This window comes from Aspergillus udagawae, assembly GCF_001078395.1.
Source record: "Aspergillus udagawae IFM 46973 DNA, scaffold_8, whole genome shotgun sequence".
Taxonomy (NCBI): domain Eukaryota; kingdom Fungi; phylum Ascomycota; class Eurotiomycetes; order Eurotiales; family Aspergillaceae; genus Aspergillus; species Aspergillus udagawae.
This window is the reverse complement of record NW_025091271.1, coordinates 459,748-479,960: the sequence shown is the minus strand read 5'-3', so window position 1 is coordinate 479,960 and position 20,213 is coordinate 459,748. Positions and strand designations below refer to the sequence as shown.

The 20,213-nt window shown below is 50.8% G+C and overlaps 7 protein-coding genes across 7 annotated transcripts; 2 read left to right on the top strand and 5 right to left on the bottom strand.

Moving 5' to 3' along the window:
- Positions 1–790: 790 nt before the first annotated feature.
- On the bottom strand, positions 791–1,841 carry Aud_009672 (uncharacterized protein; the record flags this gene model as incomplete). The annotated part of the gene is made up of 2 exons (XM_043294521.1): positions 791–1,514; positions 1,582–1,841. 2 exons carry the CDS (start codon positions 1,839–1,841, stop codon positions 791–793), a joined length of 984 nt encoding a protein of 327 aa, XP_043150456.1.
- A 1,277-nt stretch (positions 1,842–3,118) lies between these two features.
- Aud_009671 (glycosyltransferase family 34 protein) lies at positions 3,119–4,247 on the top strand (the record flags this gene model as incomplete). The annotated part of the gene is made up of 3 exons (XM_043294520.1): positions 3,119–3,257; positions 3,321–3,570; positions 3,644–4,247. 3 exons carry the CDS (start codon positions 3,119–3,121, stop codon positions 4,245–4,247), a joined length of 993 nt encoding a protein of 330 aa, XP_043150455.1.
- A 148-nt stretch (positions 4,248–4,395) lies between these two features.
- Positions 4,396–5,547, bottom strand: Aud_009670 (TauD/TfdA family dioxygenase; the record flags this gene model as incomplete). The annotated part of the gene is made up of 2 exons (XM_043294519.1): positions 4,396–4,831; positions 4,889–5,547. 2 exons carry the CDS (start codon positions 5,545–5,547, stop codon positions 4,396–4,398), a joined length of 1,095 nt encoding a protein of 364 aa, XP_043150454.1.
- A 399-nt stretch (positions 5,548–5,946) lies between these two features.
- Positions 5,947–7,590, bottom strand: Aud_009669 (proline permease PrnB; the record flags this gene model as incomplete). Its single annotated transcript, XM_043294518.1, has 1 exon — positions 5,947–7,590. One exon carries the CDS (start codon positions 7,588–7,590, stop codon positions 5,947–5,949), a length of 1,644 nt encoding a protein of 547 aa, XP_043150453.1.
- Positions 7,591–11,941: 4,351 nt separating this feature from the next.
- Aud_009668 (uncharacterized protein) lies at positions 11,942–12,496 on the top strand (the record flags this gene model as incomplete). Its single annotated transcript, XM_043294517.1, has 2 exons — positions 11,942–12,206; positions 12,279–12,496. The coding sequence occupies 2 exons, from the start codon at positions 11,942–11,944 to the stop codon at positions 12,494–12,496; spliced, it is 483 nt and encodes a 160-aa protein (XP_043150452.1).
- A 1,741-nt stretch (positions 12,497–14,237) lies between these two features.
- Aud_009667 (glycoside hydrolase 5 family protein) lies at positions 14,238–15,431 on the bottom strand (the record flags this gene model as incomplete). The annotated part of the gene is made up of 2 exons (XM_043294516.1): positions 14,238–14,677; positions 14,741–15,431. 2 exons carry the CDS (start codon positions 15,429–15,431, stop codon positions 14,238–14,240), a joined length of 1,131 nt encoding a protein of 376 aa, XP_043150451.1.
- A 605-nt stretch (positions 15,432–16,036) lies between these two features.
- Positions 16,037–17,135, bottom strand: Aud_009666 (cysteine-rich secreted protein; the record flags this gene model as incomplete). Its single annotated transcript, XM_043294515.1, has 2 exons — positions 16,037–16,566; positions 16,625–17,135. 2 exons carry the CDS (start codon positions 17,133–17,135, stop codon positions 16,037–16,039), a joined length of 1,041 nt encoding a protein of 346 aa, XP_043150450.1.
- Between the last annotated feature and the right edge of the window lie 3,078 nt (positions 17,136–20,213).

Genomic DNA, 20,213 nt, shown 5'->3' with positions numbered 1-20,213 from the left:
GGATGTGCCAGGACGGAGAGGGGGGTGATGATTAGGGTGGGGAGCGCTGTCAAGAGGGTGAGTTTCATGATGGGCAATCGTTGGATTGTTACTGTGAGTATATGATTGATTGAGTTGTTGATTTGTGTTTGGCATGGAGAAGAGGCGAGGAACATGTCTCTGGTAAAGGACTCCCAAGTTAAGAATAATGATGCAGATGAAAGTTGAGAAGAGGCGAGGCGGTTTATATATCAAGGTATATACATGTCAATAGATCAAAGCAGGGCAAAACTAATTGATACTCGATATGGGTAATAAGTCTTTCTATGGCAGATCGAGCTAGTGGCAGTTCGAGGCTCGAATGTCTTTGTTGGAGAATACATCGTACTCAAAGGAGTGTGTCCACTGTCAGCACACACAGGCATGGCCACTGCTTTCCAGGTACTTGTGTAGCGTGTTGAAGCGTCATCACAATAAACTTAGTGAAAGACGCTCACTACGCCCTGCACACCTGCAATGCACAGCATTATGATGTTGTAGGGCGACAGAGGTTGATGTTATTCAAGGTCTATCGGGGCAAAAGTCACGAGCAATGCGGTGACAAATGCCGATGGGATCGTCTAGTCTCCTCGTCTGAGCTTCATTAATCGTAGTCTAACTAATGTGATATCCAATTTCTACCTGGTGAACAATAGTTATATACATGGTCTCATTCAAGGCAATGACACCGCCCACTAAAATTTGCTGTTCAAATTGGATACGGCAAAAGCCAGAGCAAGAAAAGGTCAGGAGGAAGAGAAAAAGTAGAGCCTCAACCATGAAGTTCCGGCAGATACTTGCCAGAGTAGTTAGAATAGTCCCCATTATCCAGTTCCATTGGTGGCCCACGTGCTTGCTTCATATTCCCGGCTCGCGCGGGAAATCCTCCTCGTAGTCCTTCGGTGTTGCAGTAGTATGGAAGATGACCCCCAGGTGCAACATAAATCGTAGCCGCGTTCGCCTTTGCTTTGCGATGACGCGAGACCCATAGGAAGAGAAAGACCGAGATGAGGATGGCGCCGATTCCGGCACCGACGCCAATTCCGGCTTTTGCGCCTGTTGATAAGAACAGGCCAGCGGAGGGGGTTGAAGAAGGGTTGCGAACCGAGCCCTGGGCACCGGAAGAGGTCTGCGACGTGTTGATGTTGACGAATGTTAGAGAAGTCTGCGACGGCTCCGAGGTGGTGGATGATGCTGTGTTGGATTGTTGCGAGGCTGAAGTGTCGGTTGTTAACGCCGTGGCTGTGGGATTGGAGGTGGATGTACCGGTTGCATATTTGATTCCAAGCCGGGACAGATCAGAATCCACAAATTCGATTGTGATAGGCTGCGCCCACATGATCATGGAGCCGGTAATCTGTACATCCAGGTCGGCCCTTGCTCCTCGGGCGAAAACGAATGTTGAGCTTTTTTCTGGGAGGTAGCTCGTACATCCGGCGTACATTGATGGCGGTCCATCACTATAGCTCGCTTCCGTGGTAGTGTACACGAAATTACTGGAGCCATAGATCAGCATTCAGAACAAACGCCAAATTTCTTAGAGAACGATGAGAGAGCACGCACGAGTAACAGCATACTGCAGTGGTTACCTGGTCACCAACGGCGACAAAAGCAGAGGTATATCCCACAGGACATGCACCAGGGTTATAGACTTGTGTCGCCGCCGTCCTTCCCACGTTCGCAAATCCGGAAGGGAAACAAGAGCTGACCACGGTTTCGCAGTTCTGTATCAAGAGGCCGCTGGGTTTTACCCAGTTGTAGCTGTAAGGCTCCCATGTCCAGGAGTTCGCACAGCCTGTCGGTGGCGTGAACCTGGTTGGCATGGGGAGTGTCGTCGTAGAGACAGACGTGGACGCCCACGTCTGTGGAGCTGGTATGCTGACCACCCTCATCTTCAAAAAAAGATTCGAGACCTCGAGATTGTTCTCAGTTTAACGGAAAATCGACATCGTACGACCGAGTCAATGGGTGTGGCTAACCTTAAGAGAAACCTGCGTGAACGGTACTATATCATTTAGGGTTGCACTCTGTCCCTGGACTACCAGAATCCTGGCTCCATCCTACTTAGATACAGAATTAGTCACCGAAGGGGCGCAAACGAGGCCGCATGTCAACTATATACAGATAGGCGGTTACATCTCATGATGTTAGCCCCGGGATCGAGCTCACCCTATCATCGGTAGACCCGAAGTTTCTACGGTAATCGACGAACGAGCTGAGCTATATTAAGCCCTGGCGGCTGGCTCCAAGTCCCTGCAGACGCCTATTGGCTTGAGTCGTGGATGATATCTACAGTCAGGTACCAAGGGTCCAGCTGCGGAGGCCCTCGATCACAAAACTTACCCTGCAGTGATGGAGCTAAATTGTCAAGCTGGGAGCTTCACAAATGTCTGATCCTTCTCTATGACGATGTATTCAAGGTACAATTCGGCGATGTTGCTTCCTTGTCTTGGTAAGTAACGTGTCAGTGTGCTCTGTACATATATGATATGGCTGACTTGATCCTGAAATCCGGAATAATAGGTTTTGGCGGATAGAAATTGGAGATATTAGCCAAGGCGATTGGCTTTCCATGAAACATGCTGGTAGACCCGTATGTTCTTGTGCAAATGCTCGTTAATTCCAAATAGCCAATCTCAGCGTTTGCATAAGCGCTGTAACATTCTTGCCGCCAATGGGCGATGGTTGAGTCTCTGGCCAGCCGTACGATTAGGCTGGGCGGCAGTTGAATAAACCTAAGATTAGGCCCATCGAGAGCTTCCTTCCTCAGTCCAGTTACGCGACAGACCGCAGGCACCAGGAAGATCCCTCAATCTCACTAATGTACAAGGCTGATGACTTTAGTTCACTTTTACAGGGCAGTGAACTGAGACGCGCCAAGTAGGGATAGTTTCGAAACGGGCTCTCTTGTTGAGCATCTCAACACTATTGGGCCAGTTGATGGCTCGGCGCGCGAAGCCGGCGCCTACCTATGCAGGAATATAGTGGGCGCAACACTACCTGCTCAAGTGCTGGAGCTTGAAGAAGATTCCTTTAAGTTCTCCAGACAGAATGATCTGATGAGGTCCCGAATTGAATTTCTGGATCTACTATCGCGAAAATGTTATCATGGAAGTCTGAGCCCACCATGGCCAAGTCGTACGAGATTGGCAGCCGGCGGCTCAAGTTCAACGCTGTTGGACACGTACTTTTGGCGTTTCTCGGTGTCTTTGGGCTACTGAGTCTGTTTTCTAACCACTGTATGTTTCTTAACATGCGGAGCATTAATCATCTACGATAAACGTGTTGCTGACAGACTACAGACAAAATTGCGGCCCCGGAGGCATTTCGGCATACCCCGACGATAGGAAAGGTGACGATGATCTACGGGAACATTTCGATATACGAGAGAACTTTGGAGACACACAAGGAGCACAGTCGGCGACTGGGCTACCCTCTTACGGTTCTGCGGAACCCAATACTGAATGGGATTTGGAACAAGCTTGCCATTCTTCAGTCAGTCCTGCTACGGGAACTGGAAAAGCCGGCGGAACAGCGATTGCAGTGGCTCTTGTGGGTACCTTGCACTATGAAACACTGACCAAACCGGTCAGACTTGAACACTGACGAGAAACACGCTGCACAGTTGGTTCGACGGCGACACGGTGCTGATGAATCCGGACATGCCTTTGGAGACATTTCTTCCCCCGCCAGAATTGTCAAACGCTCACCTGCTGGTGAGCAGGGACTGGAATGGGCTGCACAGCGGGGTCTTCTTTCTTCGCGTCCATCCCTGGTCGGTGGAATTACTTTCGGCCGCCATCGCCTACCCGGTCGTGAAGCCTGACGTCCAGCTTATCTGGTTCGAACAGTCAGCGATCAGCAATGTCCTGGCTGAGAACGAGTACTTTGCTCGATCGACCGTATACTGCCCGCTCCGTTGGTTCAATGCCTACACGAGACATCCGAACGGGATAGATATCAATCCTGATACTCCGCTGCATCTCCAGGTTCATCCTGGTGATCTTCTCGTTCACTTTCCGGGAACCCCCAAAGCCAATTTGACTCGAACCCTGACGCCGTATCTTGAGATAGCAGAGTCGCATAGTAGGGACTGGGAGGTGCCACTGGGGGAGACAAGGTATGTAGAGGAGACGCAAAGGTTCTGGACGGACTTGCGTTTTGGTTCGTTCGGTCGGATAACCTCTATTCCTGAACCGATCGACGCAGACGCTGCGGAAGGGACTTAGTTGTATAGACTGCGTTTACAGCATAATCTCGATAGGCGCGTACGGCATACTTTTGTACATATATTGAGCCTATCTGGATACCTTGGTGATGAGAAGGATATACCACAGGAAACACACACTCCAGAATTATCCTATTACCAACGAATGATCAAGGCCGATACTCCAACGGCCCCTCCGACGCCGCCAGATTGCACTGCCGGAACAAACGCACCTCATCATCGCCAAACGACCCAACAACCGAATGCAGCACCCCCCGATTATGAAACAAGACCAGATCGCCCTCCTCCCAGTCATGCGCATAGACATACCGCGGGCTGATCGCCGGCCGCTGCAGGGCATACACAATCTCCCTCACCCGCTCCAAGTCATCAATGACCGTCCCATCCTTCAGATGAATCTTCCGCACAGCCGACGGGTGGATCTGCAGCGCCGGCCGGCCCGTCACTGGATTCCGCCACACCATCGGCAGAATCTGGATTTTATCCTCCTCTACCGGCGGGAGCTCCTCGAGCGGTAATTCGCGGTTCTCGGAGACCAGCCCCAGACCCGTGGGCCGGGAGCGCGCGCGCGACATCCAGACATACCTACACAGTTTTAGCCAGTCAGCCAGCCATGATACAAAATGGTTGAGGAAGGCTTACGGATGAGGGGCATATTCCACGCGACTGTCAACAACAAACTCCTTCTCCTGGGGCGACAGCCGCTCGTACATGAGCTCCCCGCTTACAAATGCCGTCGTCCCCAGCGGGACGTCCATCTCCTCGCCCGACCCGTCATCATACCGCAGCGTCTGCCTCCTCCCGTTTGGCACCCGGACCGCCAGCAGGCTGGTCACCTTGGGCGGATGCAGCCCGTACAGCGCCGCGTCGATATGCCACCGGTAGAACCGGGTCACGGCTTTATCTTCATGGTCTGGCACATGGGTCTGATGAAACGTGCGATGATGCGGGTGTTTCAGCGTGAAGTTCGTCAGCCCCTCGTACGAGTCGATGAACCCGTGCCCGATGATCTGCACCTGGGGCTGATGCGGGATGGTCTTCAGGTCCGGGTGGAGGATGGAGCGCTTTGCGTCGATGGTCTTGCCGTGGCCGTAGGAGGTGGCGGCGGGGTCGAAGCGTTTGGTGAGCTCGTACTGGGCCTTTGGGGAGAGGTGCGACTGGTTCTTGATGACGAGGACGAGGTGGTTGTGCAGGGCCGAGGAGATCAGGGAGAAGTGTTTCGGGGTGAGGGGCTCGAGGCAGATGTCTGTCAGGATGGCGCCGAGTTTGGACGGGTGCGATAGGGGGGTGAGGGTTGGCATTTTGCTTGCTACATTTGGATCTGGCACTTTGGATGTTTCGCTGGATATATATGAAGATGGTGACGAACGGATGTGGCCGATGGGGTGCGCCGATCGTCGCAAGTCGCCACAAATCTCTATCTTTTATCTTATCTGTGGAGCTTTATCATCAGATATCAGATACCTCTCTAGAAAGGTAGTGATCTGAGGAATGCTGGTCCACTTAAGTGTTGCTGGTGACCAATTATCGTTAGTAAATGGGGAGGCCGTCTCCATCCATGTCTCATGTCGTCATTGATTGAAGAACGGTGATAGCCGAAAGCCTTACCAGATCTAATGCAGTTTGTCAATGGTATGTTACTGTAGAAATCCCAAAATAAAAAATGATAGTTGTAGTCTATACAGGTACAGATATATACACTACTCAACAATGACCATCAACTTCTTCCACCACGTATCCCGAACACGAGGCGGCTTCTCCGCCGCAATAATCTCCGCCAACCCAGTCTGCATGTCCACCTCCTCACTCCGCCACGCCCACGGATCGTGCCAGAAGATCAACCGATGACCAAAGTACAAGACCAGGAACGCGGGAATGCCGATATACGCCGTGAAAAAGTCACTCACGGACCACTCGGACGGGAAGAACACGGTGAACCCGTTGATCAGAGCGAGCATGACCGCACCGACCAGGCCCACGATCATGCCGTACGGCTGCAGCTTGGAGGTATACGGCTTCTCGATGCCCTGGACCTTGCAGGCCTTGTCGAAGCGGAAGTACACAATGCTGCAGCAGATCCAGGAGATGAAGCCGGAGGTGTTGGTGAAGTTGATGAGCCAGTTGAAGACGGTGTTGGAGCCGCTGCCGACGGCGAGGTAGGCCAGGAGCGAGAACAGGGCGGAGACGCCGACGGCCACGTAGGGGACGCCCCAGCGGTTGCAGGCCTTGAAGATGCTGGGGGCGTTGCCGGAGACGGCGAGCGAGTAGAGCGAGCGGGAGGACATGTACAGGAACGAGTTGCCGGCGGACCAGGCCGAGGTCAGAATGGCGGCGTTGACGATGCTGTCGAGCGCCGGAATGCCGGCGTTGTGGATGGCCACGACCCAGGGGGAGGAGGAGGCGTCGCCGTTGCCGGAGATGATCTGCTTGGCCTTGGAGGAGCAGATGACGCCGATGGCGAGAGCGCCGAAGATGTAGAAGAAGACGAGCCGGTAGATGTAGCGGCGGGCGGCGGTGGGGACGTTGCGGCGCGGGGACTCCATCTCGCCGGCAGAGATGATGATCAGCTCGGGGGCGAAGATGAAGGCGATGGCGCTCTTGACGATGCACTGCAGGAGGCCGACGAAGCGGCCGGCGCCACCGTGCACCAAGTACTCGTTCATCGGACCGGGGTCCTTCCAGTAGTGGAAGCCGAGGCGTTGGCGGTTGGGGCCGCCGCCCCAGAAGAGGATGAAGGACATCATCAGCAGGCCGATCAGGGTAATGATCTTGATGCCGGCGAACCAGAACTCGGTCTCGCCGTAGGCCTTGACGGGCATGAAGTTCAGCAGCACAATGATGACCAGCATGACGGAGATCCACACGGCAATGTGCACGCCGGGATGCCAGTAATCGATGACCATGGACGCGGCGACAATCTCGTAGGGCACCAGAATGCCCAGCGAATACCAGTAGAGATAGCCCATGGCGAAGCCCATGCTGCGCGACACATATCGGAACCCGTGGTAGCTCATTGTCCCTCCGTGCACCGGCAGATAGGCGCCAATCTCGGCCATCCCCGTCACCAGCGCATACACCAGGACGGAAATGAAGATGTATCCGAGCAGGAGCGACAGAGGACCGCCGATGGCCAGCGCCTGTCCCGATCCGACAAACAGACCGGTTCCGATGGTGCCACCCAGCGCCATCAGTTGTACATGACGGTTTTTGAGGCCGCGCTCGGTGATCTTGTACCGTTCGTCGAGCAGGTCGCGCTCGACCAGGGCCTGCATGGTGCCATGCTTGACATTGGCCTCGGGGTCATGGTAGTCGGCCGAAGTGGTAGTGGGTTTTTCTTCCGCCATTTTATCCATGATCCTTGATCCTTGATCCTTGATTTCTCAGAGAGTACAAGGCATACAAAGGAAGAGAAATGGAGAGAAACTGGGGGTGGACGGTGGACTGGGGGGAAGGGAGGATTAAGTAGGATTTTTTTTCTGGCGACCCGAGGTCGGTTATCTAGCTATCACGGTACCAGTGTCCGTGCAACGGCCTCCCAGACACGAGAACATCCCGAAAGATAAATCTCTCTCTTTTCTTTCTTTCTCACCGGCTCCCCCGCACCCGGAACGGTGACAAAAGTGACACCAAGGAGGCAAGGACGGCCCGTCATTGGTGTATACCACTGATAAGAACATGGATGCGGGGGGTGGCGGGCAGGATGATTGGCTGGAAGGAGCAAACACGAGGGATTTAGAGCCACGCTAGTCTGGTGATGGCCTAGCTTCTGGCCGTAGAGGGCAATTCATCCTTGTGGCTTTAGCGAGCGCACATTAGCAGATAATTCGGAGGTAGGAGGAAATCATCAGATAGACTCATCGGGACTGCAGATGTATGTCTATGCAGTTGACTTGCAGGACATCGCAGGCACAATAGGCAGATCGGAGGTGTCTGTCAATTCATGCTGCTCGCTCTTCTAGACCCTGGATTATTCTAGCCAGATCATATGATCTGGGGAAGACCCATCTCCCCAGATTTTACCTAATGGAAACACATCTACACCCAAAAAACTCCATACCCAGTGGAGAGCATCAGCACTCCACTCTGAGATCTGGAATCATATCATCTTTGCAGAGGATACTCTCAGCTACTTTGCCTCTTGACAGTCACTCTTTCCTCAAAGTTTTCCTGCCAGCCGTGAACCATGAAATTAGGCTGTCATCCAGCCTTGTAGCAAGCCACACGCCGCATCTAACCGGACCGGCACCGGGCCGGAAATCTGTGGCTGCAGCCTGAAGTCTGTCCCTGTCATTTCAGTCTAATCCTTATATAGCGTCAATAGAATGTTTATCTTGGAGATATATGACTAGCCTTACATATTACCTCATTCGAGATGCAATCCCGATAAGATATCTCCGAATAGACAGATCATGCCATATTACTGCCATATTACTGCCCTACTACTGCCCTACTACTGCCCCTGCCGCAGGTGTTACAGAGTTCAGTGGCTTGTCGGGAAGAGTTGCCACAGTTACGGGCTGGAACTCCGACGATAACCTTGTCTTACCATGCAGGAAAACGACTATTGAGATGTGCATATAATAGAGAGGCTGCTATCAGTATTTATACTTTATGTGTCCTCATATCATGCAATAAAGTTATATCTAGCAATCACAGAGCTGTAGTCGTGTCGTCTGCTATTCCGAACTTATGCTCCACCCTAATTGGCCATCCTGATGGACCATGTGGTAGATATATTATGTAGATTAACTGATAACAGGACCTCGTCCAAGTAGGAGGCAACCTCCATGAATCTTGTCACAAAGCCTGATACACTGCTCCATCTCTTGCTCCCAGATCATTTGGACTTATAATTCAATAGGAGCCTGCCATCCTGATGGTGCCTCCTCATTGCGGGGAAAATCATGGTTGCAATTCAGGCCTTTCGTGATGGAGAAGAGTAAGGCTAGGGAGACTAAAAGGTCTCTAGCGCATGCGCAGTATACATTCAGACTGAATGTCAGTACTCCTTTATCTTTATTATAGTAAAGCCTCCGCCCCTATCATCGTCACCATGCACAGAGTGTCAGTGAAAGGGTTACTCAGGACTATAACCATTTCAGGGTTGTCAGTGATAATTCTTTTCAGGACAGAGTATTTACATGCTATACTGAGTGACACTGATGGCTTTAAGGTGCTGCAAAAGCTTATCTCTCTTCCTGATCTATTCTTATTTGTACGCCAGTAGTGCCGTTATCCCTGCCACTTATCTTAGTAAAAGACAGAAAGGATCAGGGCACAGGCCAACGAGCAGACACAGCAAAGGAATAGAATTAATCTGTAATGGTTTCCATTCTTCTTGGTAGCGTCAAATCCTTCCTGACCTTAAAGAGAAGGCTGCAAAAGAATCATAGATTGTGTACGATGATGTCAAGTTTGCTCCACCCCAAGAGATCTTATGCTGGGGCGCCAACTACTATAAATCACCAATTACTGATTCCCGAAGCGAAGAGTTCCACACAGGCTACGATGCTTATTTTCTACCGGGTGTCCTGCCAGATGGAGTTAACGAGGAGGGATTTATAATTGAAATCATCAATTCCTATCTCAAGTTTACCAACCTAGATACCGATGATGTAGAGCTTCTGGCGAGACTATTAGTATGTCAGTCAGGGAACAAGCTCAGCTTAGGACTATCACAAATTGCTATATTTGCCTTTCATAAACAATTCGACTTTCCTCTGGCTTAGTCACTATTGCAGCAGGAGACAGCTCTACCGAGTCACAGTGCAAATGATGATGGTCGGGTACCCCGCTGTTTTGACATAACTTGTGCTGACGAAAGCAGTCACCTCTCAGAGACACAGAAATTAAAGCTCTGCTAAGAATATGTCATCCTTTAGATTAGATTGGTTTCTGACCTAAACTTTATCTTCACATTCTTCCTTCATGGGATTACAGGGTCATCTTAGCTCGTCTCATTTTTGTTCAAACTGCATCAATTCCAACCTAATTTAGACGTCAAGACATCTAGAGACCAGAGGGGAAGGCCCATCCTAGTCATCCTCCTCGTCCTCCTCATCCTCCTCAAGCTCCTCTCTATATTCACACTCCCCCCTCGCGCAGCGGAAAACATAAACACAGCCAAGCTCTACCTGCCCACGAGAAGTCTCCTCACACTCGCACAGCGGGTTGCCATCCCTGATGCCCTCCCAATCATCGAAAACCATGTGGTGGCATCCTCGGCAAGAATAGAACCACCTGTTCATATTACCGTTGCTGTTATCCCGGGTCTGACGGCGAGTCATTCTGAGCTCACAGCACAATGGTGCGCGCGAGAAAAGACGGGGGATTGCTCGTGCCATTACTGGGTTTGTTTTGATGAAGCAGGGCAAGGTAAAGTCTTTGGCAAGTTAGATCGGCTCGGACTGCGCTGTATGTAGAATACTTACAACAATTGTATACGGTGGTATATTGGCAGTTCTCAAGATGAGGCAGATACGGGACTTTAGCCAACAGTTGGATAGTGGAGGAAGTGATTGACAAGTTCCCACAGAGAGTGGGCATACGACAGAGAGGACGTAGGGCCTTGTACTTATACTGCGAGATCTGTCCGTCTCCGTCAAAGACGATGGAGCAGACCTGGTGCAGCTGGCAAGGCTCGATTTTCCTCCTTTCCCGTCGCAACAAGTGTATCCCCAAGTGCATGAGATATGCGCCCAGTCAGGGATTGAGCCATGTACCACGGCCTCCACTAGGTGGATAGAGCCATGACAAAGAAGCGAGCATCGACGCCATCTTTGCAATCAGGAATAGAGTCTGAAAATGGCTCCATTTCCACTGATAGTGGCGGTGCCGATTTGGTCGACGGCAATCAGTTCGATCACAGCTCGAATCTTGACCATGCTCCTGTTTTCAGTGAGTCGATCCGCGTCGTTTCAATCAGCTTCTTACTATGGCCAATACATCCGCTGACTTGATGAGTACAACTTTCTATTCGGCTGAACAGGGCGTCGCTGAGCTTGGCTTCTATTCAACCCCCGACATAGCCCGTACGCCTAATACCTGGCCAAATGTTTTTGGTTTCTTCCTATCTAGTTTTAGTCTAGTTTTATCCTCTACTATGAGTTATCAATTTGCCTCTCGATTCTCCCACATTTCATCTTGTTCGTCAGTTCTAGACCCTTATCACTATGAGTTGGGTAGACTTTAGAGCTACCATAGTTGAAAACCCATGCATTTATTTATTTCTATTTTATACGTAGTAAAATAACTCTCATCTTTCACCTTCATCGTAGCGTAATTCTTGGTCATAAGCTTGTTTTAGTTATCCTATTAAATAATACTAGTTATCAAGAAAGTTCTACCACCATATGAGTAACATGTGATGTAAACCACAACTTTTTGCTGGAATAAAACAGAGATTCTGTGGCACCCTGCTAGCAGGAACTTGGAAAGCCCAGATTTGGTACCTTATGAAAAGATCCTGATAAGCGCTATTTAAACTCTGTGGTCCTGAGTGGCACGATGACTTAGAAAGCCTAAATGTACTATGTACATTTTAATACTGGTATCTTATCTCCTGAAGAGTTGTCATTTTGATTCTGCTTATATAAATAGGGCAGTGAGCTAATAGCAACTTTCCTACTTTCTATGATATTCATCCCTAGGCTAGAGCTCTATTTAATTATATTGATATTGATTATATTCTGAAATATGTCTCCATTTTGGGAATTTGCCGCACGTTCCCTAGTGCGCCATACCATACTTGCTCTGTTCACAGGAGGTTCTGGTAATGTGATTGCATTGTCGGCTGACCTAGCAGATGCAATGGATGCAGTGAATGCAATGGATGCAGTGAACGCAGTGGATGCAGTGAATGCAGTGGATGCAGAGAATGCAGTGGATGCAGTGGATGCAGCCAACGTGACTGATTCGATGGATGTGACTGATGCAGCCGATGTGAGCAGTGGAAATGAAGGTCAGTCTTGTTTCTATTAAAACTGATTTTGGGAAGGCGCTATCCATCCACTAAATTTTGATATTTCTTCAGCTTCGCTGTCTACCACTGCGTCCCAACATCACGACTTAGGCGGCGTACACTTCGGGGCCTCGGCAGATGGACAAGACAAGTGGGGTGCCCCACTTATACAAGATGATCATGGCCGCGTGCACACTCTACCAACAGCAACACAGAGTCCGCAGGAAGTAAGCCCAAATAGCTTTATCCCAAATAATCCACCACCGCCGCCGCCCCCGCCGCCATCCTAGGGTTCTTTGCCTTGAATTTCAACACGCTGCTAGCCAGTGGACAGTCCTTGACAACCCAACAGGCGACTTCTCTCTTATTCTTTATTAATATACTGATTGGACAGCTGAAATTTTCTTTTTTCCTTTTCTTTTTCTTCCCTTTACTTCAGTTAAATATCTTTTTAGATAGCATAGGTATATCCTTGTTATCCACTTCACGTTATAACTGAAAAGCCATTACTAGAGACAAATCGATCTAACGTAAGTCACTCCCATACAGAGACGTACAAGAGACGTGCAATGATGCTTCAGATCGTATTTAGTATCAGTATTATGTGCTCAACTAGGACTCCAGCACCCTGGGTATGGGAGGCATTGGTAGACTCCACATACCCCCGATGTTGGGCTACGTGATGAACCAGCGTGAATGTTTGTGTAATGTACAATTACATCTACTTTAGAATTTAGAGCTTTCTAGATCTAGTCACCCACGGAGAGACGCGGAAGTGTGGCAAAGCGCAATGCAATAGATTGTAATATAGGGTTGCGAACCTGGTGGGACTCGGCACATTCCAACAACACTATAGATCCATGTTTTTTTCCAGGACCCTTCTTGTACATAGAGACTAGAAAATGGAGGAGAGGGATGGAGGAGGGGTTTGAATTGGACTTGATACCTTCTATACAGAAAATGCAATAAAGGAAACTCGTCCTGATGCGTGTCCGAGTGCGAGTAAATTGCTATGAATCGCGGAACACTAGGCCGAGAATCAGGAGGCTATTCAACTGAACATGGATTTGCTAACCAGCGGGCCGATCTAAACATCGACCAGGGCGCTGGCTATACCACTCCCGAGACCAGCATCCGGTCAGTAATTATCCCAATCACTACAACCTGATCGCGCGCTAACAGCCCTCCACGGGCGCAGGGCGCCAGAGGCTTCATATTCTTCGCCTCGGTTGCAGCAAGGTGGCGGGAGTATTCAGAGACCTTTGCCGACATTGCAGCCCAGACCTGGTCAACACCCAGCCACACCGCCAAGCCAATCGTCAGGGGACGGATTTCAATGTCAAAGTTGTCCTAAGCACTACTCCACAAGACGATCGTTGCATGAACACGCAACAAAAAAGCATGGTGCGCCCAACGGAAAGGCTGGCCGACCTCCGAACTGGCCCAGATCAGTAGCATGATGAGCTCGACTTGAAGTATCGTTCGAAATTGTTGGGAGGTGGTTAAGGAGGTAGACATCAGGCAATTCGCTGGGCGTCTTGGATATATGCGCATCTTGTATACAATGCTATAGATAGACGTCGTGCAAATTCTCTAAATATCATGCCTTGTTACCTCAACTTCGTTTCTGCAATGTATCCTTGGACTCTCGGAAGTGTATGGCCTATAGCCGTTGCTTTCATGGGGATACCTTTATCCTGCAGGCGGGCATCAAGGCTTACGTTATTGACACTGTTAAAAGCTGCTTTAAGATCAAACATGACGAGCATAATAACTTTGGCTTACAGCCATGCTTGGGTGATTGAATTTAATAGCACTAATGGTGCATGCTCTGTGTTGTGACCTGGTCTCCCCCCAAATTGTGTGTCTGGGAGAAGCCTAATGTTCTTGGGTCCAGAATGACAGCTTCCATCTCCGAAACGTGGAATGCTACTTCTCTAGCATTTCCTGGCCTCAGTTACAATAAAAGATCCCGTCTCATTGTGGCGATAATGAAGCTTATTCTAACTGATATACTGGTCAACCCCCAGCTCAAACCCAACCCTGCTTGGCCTTGATGGCCGCCACATGGTCTGTGACAATACACTTGAACTGATCCGTGCCATAGTAAATCGTATTGCCATCGTTCGGCGACTGTCCGGTGCTGAGCGTATCACCATACTGCCAGTACAAATCCCCCGAGACGGCAGTAGTATTCAACGCGGTCTTCTGCCAGGGCGTCTCGAGCGGGCAGTGGTTGGAGGTAACGCCGTACTCCTCAAACAGACAGGGCTTGCCGGCGGCTTTGCACGCGGCGCCGTGTGACTTCACCCAGCCATTGCCCCATTCGTGGGTCGTGCCCCAGCTGTCCGGGTACAGGTGGAAGGTCCCAAAGTCGATGGTGGGGATGGCGAGGTTGCGCGTGAAATTGCTGCCTTCGACGTAGCTGTAGGGGTAGCTGCCGTCGGAGAGGAGGTCAAGACCGAAGCCCTCTAAACACATCCGTTAGTGTTTGATACATGGGAAAAGATGCTATGTGGCACAGGGGGACAGACCATCGCCAATGCAGACCATATGCCGCTTATCCAACGACTTGATGTACTGGCTCGTCGATTTGATCCACTGGTACAGCACCTCGGTGTCGCACCCCTTGCATCTGGGCTCGTTGGCCAGCTCCCACGCAAAGACTGCAGGCGAGTTGGTATACCGCGACACCACAGCCCGGATGTACCGTCTATAAGCTTTCTGGATGTTCTCGTTGGAGTAGAACGCATTGTGGTCCGTCTCGCCGTACGCCTTGACATACGCGTTCATCCCGCCGTAGTCATCCCAGTTGTTCACAAAGTTGATGATGAGCTTGATGCCGTGCTTCTCCGCCGAGGACACAACATAGTCCAGCCGCTGCAACCCGTTCGCGCCGGTGTTGATGGTTGACGCCCCGTTGGCGTGCAGCTGGTAGTATACCGTTCCCTGGCCGGGGACCGTGTTGACGTCGTTGAAGCCCCAGACACGCAGGATCTTGAGTCCGGATTGCTTCATGTGGTTGAAGACGAGGTCCACGTCCGCGTTGTTGGTCAGGAAGCCGATCCAGTAGGAATTGGAACCGGCGAAGTAGCCTGTTTTCCCGTCGATGGAGAACTGTAGGCCTGACGTGCTGGCGAAATTCTTTGCGCTGGGGGCGGCCAGGGCTGCCGGAGCCCAGAGGGCCGAGAGGACGCTGGCCACAGTGAGGAGGGAGAACTTCATCTTGTTGTTGTGGTTGATCAGACATCCAGAGGCATGGAGAAAGTCGAGTTAAGTAGTCGATGGCTCGGCTCAGGGCCAGGACGGCCCGTTGCCCGTGTTCCCCGTGCTGAATTCAGCATACTATCCCCGGTCAGAGCTAATTGACTTTGGCTAGAAGATCGAACAGCCCTTTTCAAATAGATTACTGAGGATTGTGAGCAGTCGTCCGTGATAGATGCGGAATGGTCGACGCCACACTTGCACGTCTGGATTGGTGGACTCCTCGGTTGTGATGAATCCTTCAATCGGCAGACTAGCTTTCTCCAGATAATTTCTCCATATTAATATACTCAATTGGTCTGACGAATATGGAGATTCCCCGCACGATCGCCAGGTACCAAGACTCTTCAGTCGCACGGACCATGCCGCCCCCGTGTCAAGAAGGGAATGGCCATCTCTTTCACATATTCCAAGGCCTGATGTCAGAGTTTTAGTGTTCATGTGTCATAAGTAAATATGAATTGACATAAATTCAAGCAATTGTTAATACGACAGAACAGCTACTTCGCAACATTGGTACTACTTCAGACTCAACCCCTTTGACCTCCTAACACAGACTAGACCAATCACTCACGAAGAGGGCGCCAGGTGCAGTCAACCCTATTGCAGCACTGGTCCCCATTCTTCCAAATACAATTATTCACATCCGCCTTGATATCACAGGGCACCTCGGTTAACTCAAACGGCACACACATCTGCGGATCCTGCGAGTAAAAGGTCATAGCCGGGATCTCCGCCGGACAAGCAGGCCCAATGCCGGCAGCGAATCCACCCAGACAGTACTTGCCACAGGGCCACTTGCTGAGCACGAACTGGCCCGCGCTATCAAACGTGGGAGTCCGCCCGATATGCACCCCGTTCTGCGCATTGTTGAGCCACTGCCCTGCATTCGCGCCCGTCGCGACGTCCCCATACAGATCCTTGATGTAGGTCTTGACGGAGGGGTTGATGGCGCGGCCGGGGGTGCATTTCTCATCACTGCAGAGCTGGAACTTGCCGTAGCGCTGCACCATGCTGTCTGGGGCGGCGTAGTAGACCCCGTCGTTACGGAGGCCGAGCCGGTTACCATTCTCAGCGGTGAAGGTGTAGCATTTTCCTTCATCCATGAGCAGGGATCTTACCTGGCGGTATTAAAAGGTAGGATTGGTACTCACCGCTCTCCAGTCCCGACGAACAAATCGCCGCCTTCTTCCTGATCTGGCAGGATCCATCCTCCGCCTCGACCATCCCCTCAGCGCAAACACACTGCCCGTTCACGAGCAGCTTGCCGTTCTTGCACACCTGCTTGCACTGCTGCCCATCAAAGGAATACCCCGTTGGACAGCAGTGGTAGCCCGCCTGCGACGAGCCCGCCAGCTCATGGCCGTCAGCGCAGCAGTCGAACGCCGTCTCGGGACTACCGAGCAGCCGCTGGCCAGCCAGGCAGCAGGCGAAGTGCTTCTTGTCGGCACTGAGCGTGGGGCCGGTACCGGGGGCCGCGCAGGTCTTGGTCACGACGCAGTGCATGCCTGTGTCGCAGTCTGGATCGTTGTACTCGATTTTCTGGCCGGTGATGTGTGCGTCGGGGCTCACCTCGAAGGTGATGACATTTTGGCGGTACATCTTGGCCTGGAGGGGAGGAGCCTGCAGGAGCAGGGTAACCAGAGTAAGAGCGAGGGTCTTCATGATGTAGTAGATAGATTGCTAAGCTGAGATTGGATGTATTGAGTGTTGCTCGGTGATGACTGGGAGGTTTCCTGGCCGTGGGTTTTGCTCCCTTTTATGTCTTTCGAGGCATTGCACTTGTAGCTGCTTAGAGTCATGCCTCGACACCTACTCCAGCGCCGTTACCTAATAGCAACACGACTCCTGAGGGCTTGTGACGTTTCCGCCAGCCACTTCTCGGTCTTCCCGACGATCATCAGTCATGATGATCCGGCTATGACAGTCTCGACCTTTGATCGCGGGGCAATTCAGTGGTGTTCAAGTGATCAGCTGGTTGATCATCCAGAACAGATGTAGCTGAGCTGCTGTTGTTTGAATGTCTAACTGGTCAAGACAAGAACTGACTGAGAGAACTCCGCACTAGACGTAACACAGCATGAACACCTTATGCAGTGTGACGGGGACTTGCCGGATCACATACAGTTTCAATCCGGGCTGGTCCGTCCGGATGCAGCTTGCCTCAGTGGAGGTACCTGATGTCACCACGAGCAGTTGCATCATGCTTGCTTGACAGTTGATGCATCGATTGAGCTCTTCATGAGTATGTGGTGTGATGCTGGATATAGGACATACCATTCTTCGTCCACTCAGTGTACAGTATCAGAGCGACAGACAATTATGATATTCTGCTGTCAACGTGTGTGATGAAGTCAATCGCCTCGCAGCTGTCAGCTCTCAGCTAGCCACCACTTGCTTGGCCTGCCTTTTCTCTGTCCGGCCCCATGTATCCAATCGCCATCAATCGCCAGGACGAGTGCAAGCTGAAGCTAGTGTCATGGATTTCCGCAGATGTCTCAGTCAGCATCGGCACTCTGCAGATGCCACCTCGTATTTATCGTAGCGCATGGAGCAGGTGTTCGAACTGGGCTTCATCTTGTGTGGTGCCTATCTGCACTCGATCCTTGGAGGTGCGAATGCTGTCCTCGGCAAGAGGTACATCCGAGTGCAATTAACGGTTGCCTTGGGCGGATCTTTGCCATTCCACTAGGACTTCAGCTCCAAGATGCGGGGGCAAGTATCCTCTGGAGGATCATCGGGGACATGGCTAGATTGACAGGTGACCAAGTGTTGGCGGCAAAATGATCGGCATTGGCGCCTTGATAAAAGTACGGCGAACATCGGCCGGATTGGTTCCTTTCATCCCTGGGCGAACTATAGTTGAGGTAATATACTCCGTGTAGTCTTCGGTGGCGGCGAATTACTAGAAGAGGCCTATTCAGGGAGAGTGCGTTGTTGAGGCTTGGTACCATAGCATATAGTCTATATAGCTTCCTCCTTACCCCCTTGACATTACGGCCAACTTTCAACGCTATTTTCCACCCTTGTATAGTCTTCTAGCTCATGACGTTACGGCAATTTGCTATTAGGTTATACATCCTGTGTTCTGCACTTCACCACCTCCTTCTATACCCATGAGTTGTCTTTACGCCCGTGGCCTGACTTCCATTAGATTTCATGACATTGAATTTTCTACTTGCTTAGGAGCTTAACTAACCTATAATTCTTTTTTAATAGATAATGTGGTATGAAAAATTTGCATGGAACTAGTGCTATCAGACTACTCTGAGCAAACTAACATGTTTTCCTGACGCTTCTCTCCCTAGGATGGCCCTACATTACCTTACCCAGTAGATCGTCCGAATGCAACGCAAGCGTTATACAAAGATAAATTAATTCGGGTGGAAATCCATAGAACGGAGTCCGCTTGGCGAAGCCATAAGCCTCGCACTGAGTAAACCAGCAACACTTCCCCCCACCACCCCACCCCCGCGGCCCCCTTAGGTGACCTTGAATGGCAGCCATTGATTAGACCAACGCACGGGGGGCCGGGCCGAGTATTCGGCTTCTCTAGAACGGAAAAGGGGAGGTTGATTTCTCAGGATGATTGGAGCGCTCAATCTCGCGGACGTGGCTGTATCGGCGTCTGACGCATTCCGTGTTTTAGTCATGCCCTCGGAGCGTCAAAGATTTGTTGATAGTTGTGCACGAGAGTCTGGTATATTGGCCAGTCTTTGGTCAAAGATGGACTCGGCTGGAACAAGAAGAATAAATGAAAGGTTGTATGTAATAACAAGGCCTGCACAGCGCGCGGCACAGCTCTGTGTTCAAAGCACAATGCTCATTGATGGGATATAGACACCTGAATATGAGTCTTGTCACTCTGATTGCGTCCCAGTCCTTGCTGCATTTAACTGCATGAATGGATTGCCTCTCAAGCCAGGTCTACAAGGCGCGCGGCTATCTGAAACTCATTGCACGAGTTCCGTTGGCTAGGGTCTCAATGCCCCACAATCACACACACAGAAGAGGAACTCACAGGGTGAGCGTTTATAGATTGGCACAGCTGTATTGAAAGCCCAAAGCTCGTTGATACTTCTGTTGCAGAGATATAAGCGCCTGGATATGGGTCTCGTCGCTCTGGTTTATTAGTCCATTCCTGGTCCTCCTTATATTTGGCACTCTTCCGTAATACATTTTGTGTTTTAGAGTTCTAGGAATAGTGTACTCTGCTCTAAAATGCTACTCTCCCTCTTACCTGAACAGAAGGTACTACTTAGCCTAACAATTCAAACAGCGCTCCTCCCGTTCGCAATCGCCACACAGTGCTACTTTACAGACGGCAGCCCGGGCTTAGCAGAGCTACAGCCCTGCTTTCCCGACAACACCAACAGTGCTTGCTGTGCAATCAATAAAACGAACGGAGACCCCAATGATATCTGCCTGAGTAACGGGCTTTGTCTGGCCCAGGTTGCACCATATACTGGGCTCATTCTGTTAAACGGGTGTACAGATCGGAATTGGGAGAGTCCTGGCTGTCCGGGAATCTGCCCTAAATGTGCGTGATTCAAAGATACTTGATTTTCAGTCTGATGACGGGCTGCTGATTCTACTTTCTACCTACAGCAATTCAAGGAAGTTATGGAATTCACGTCCTGCCATGTCCTGAGATCAGCAATGACCACTGGTGCTGTAGTCCCAATGGTTCGAACTGTTGCGACAACGCCTTCAAACTGCAAATGGGCAAGCCGATGCTCTTGA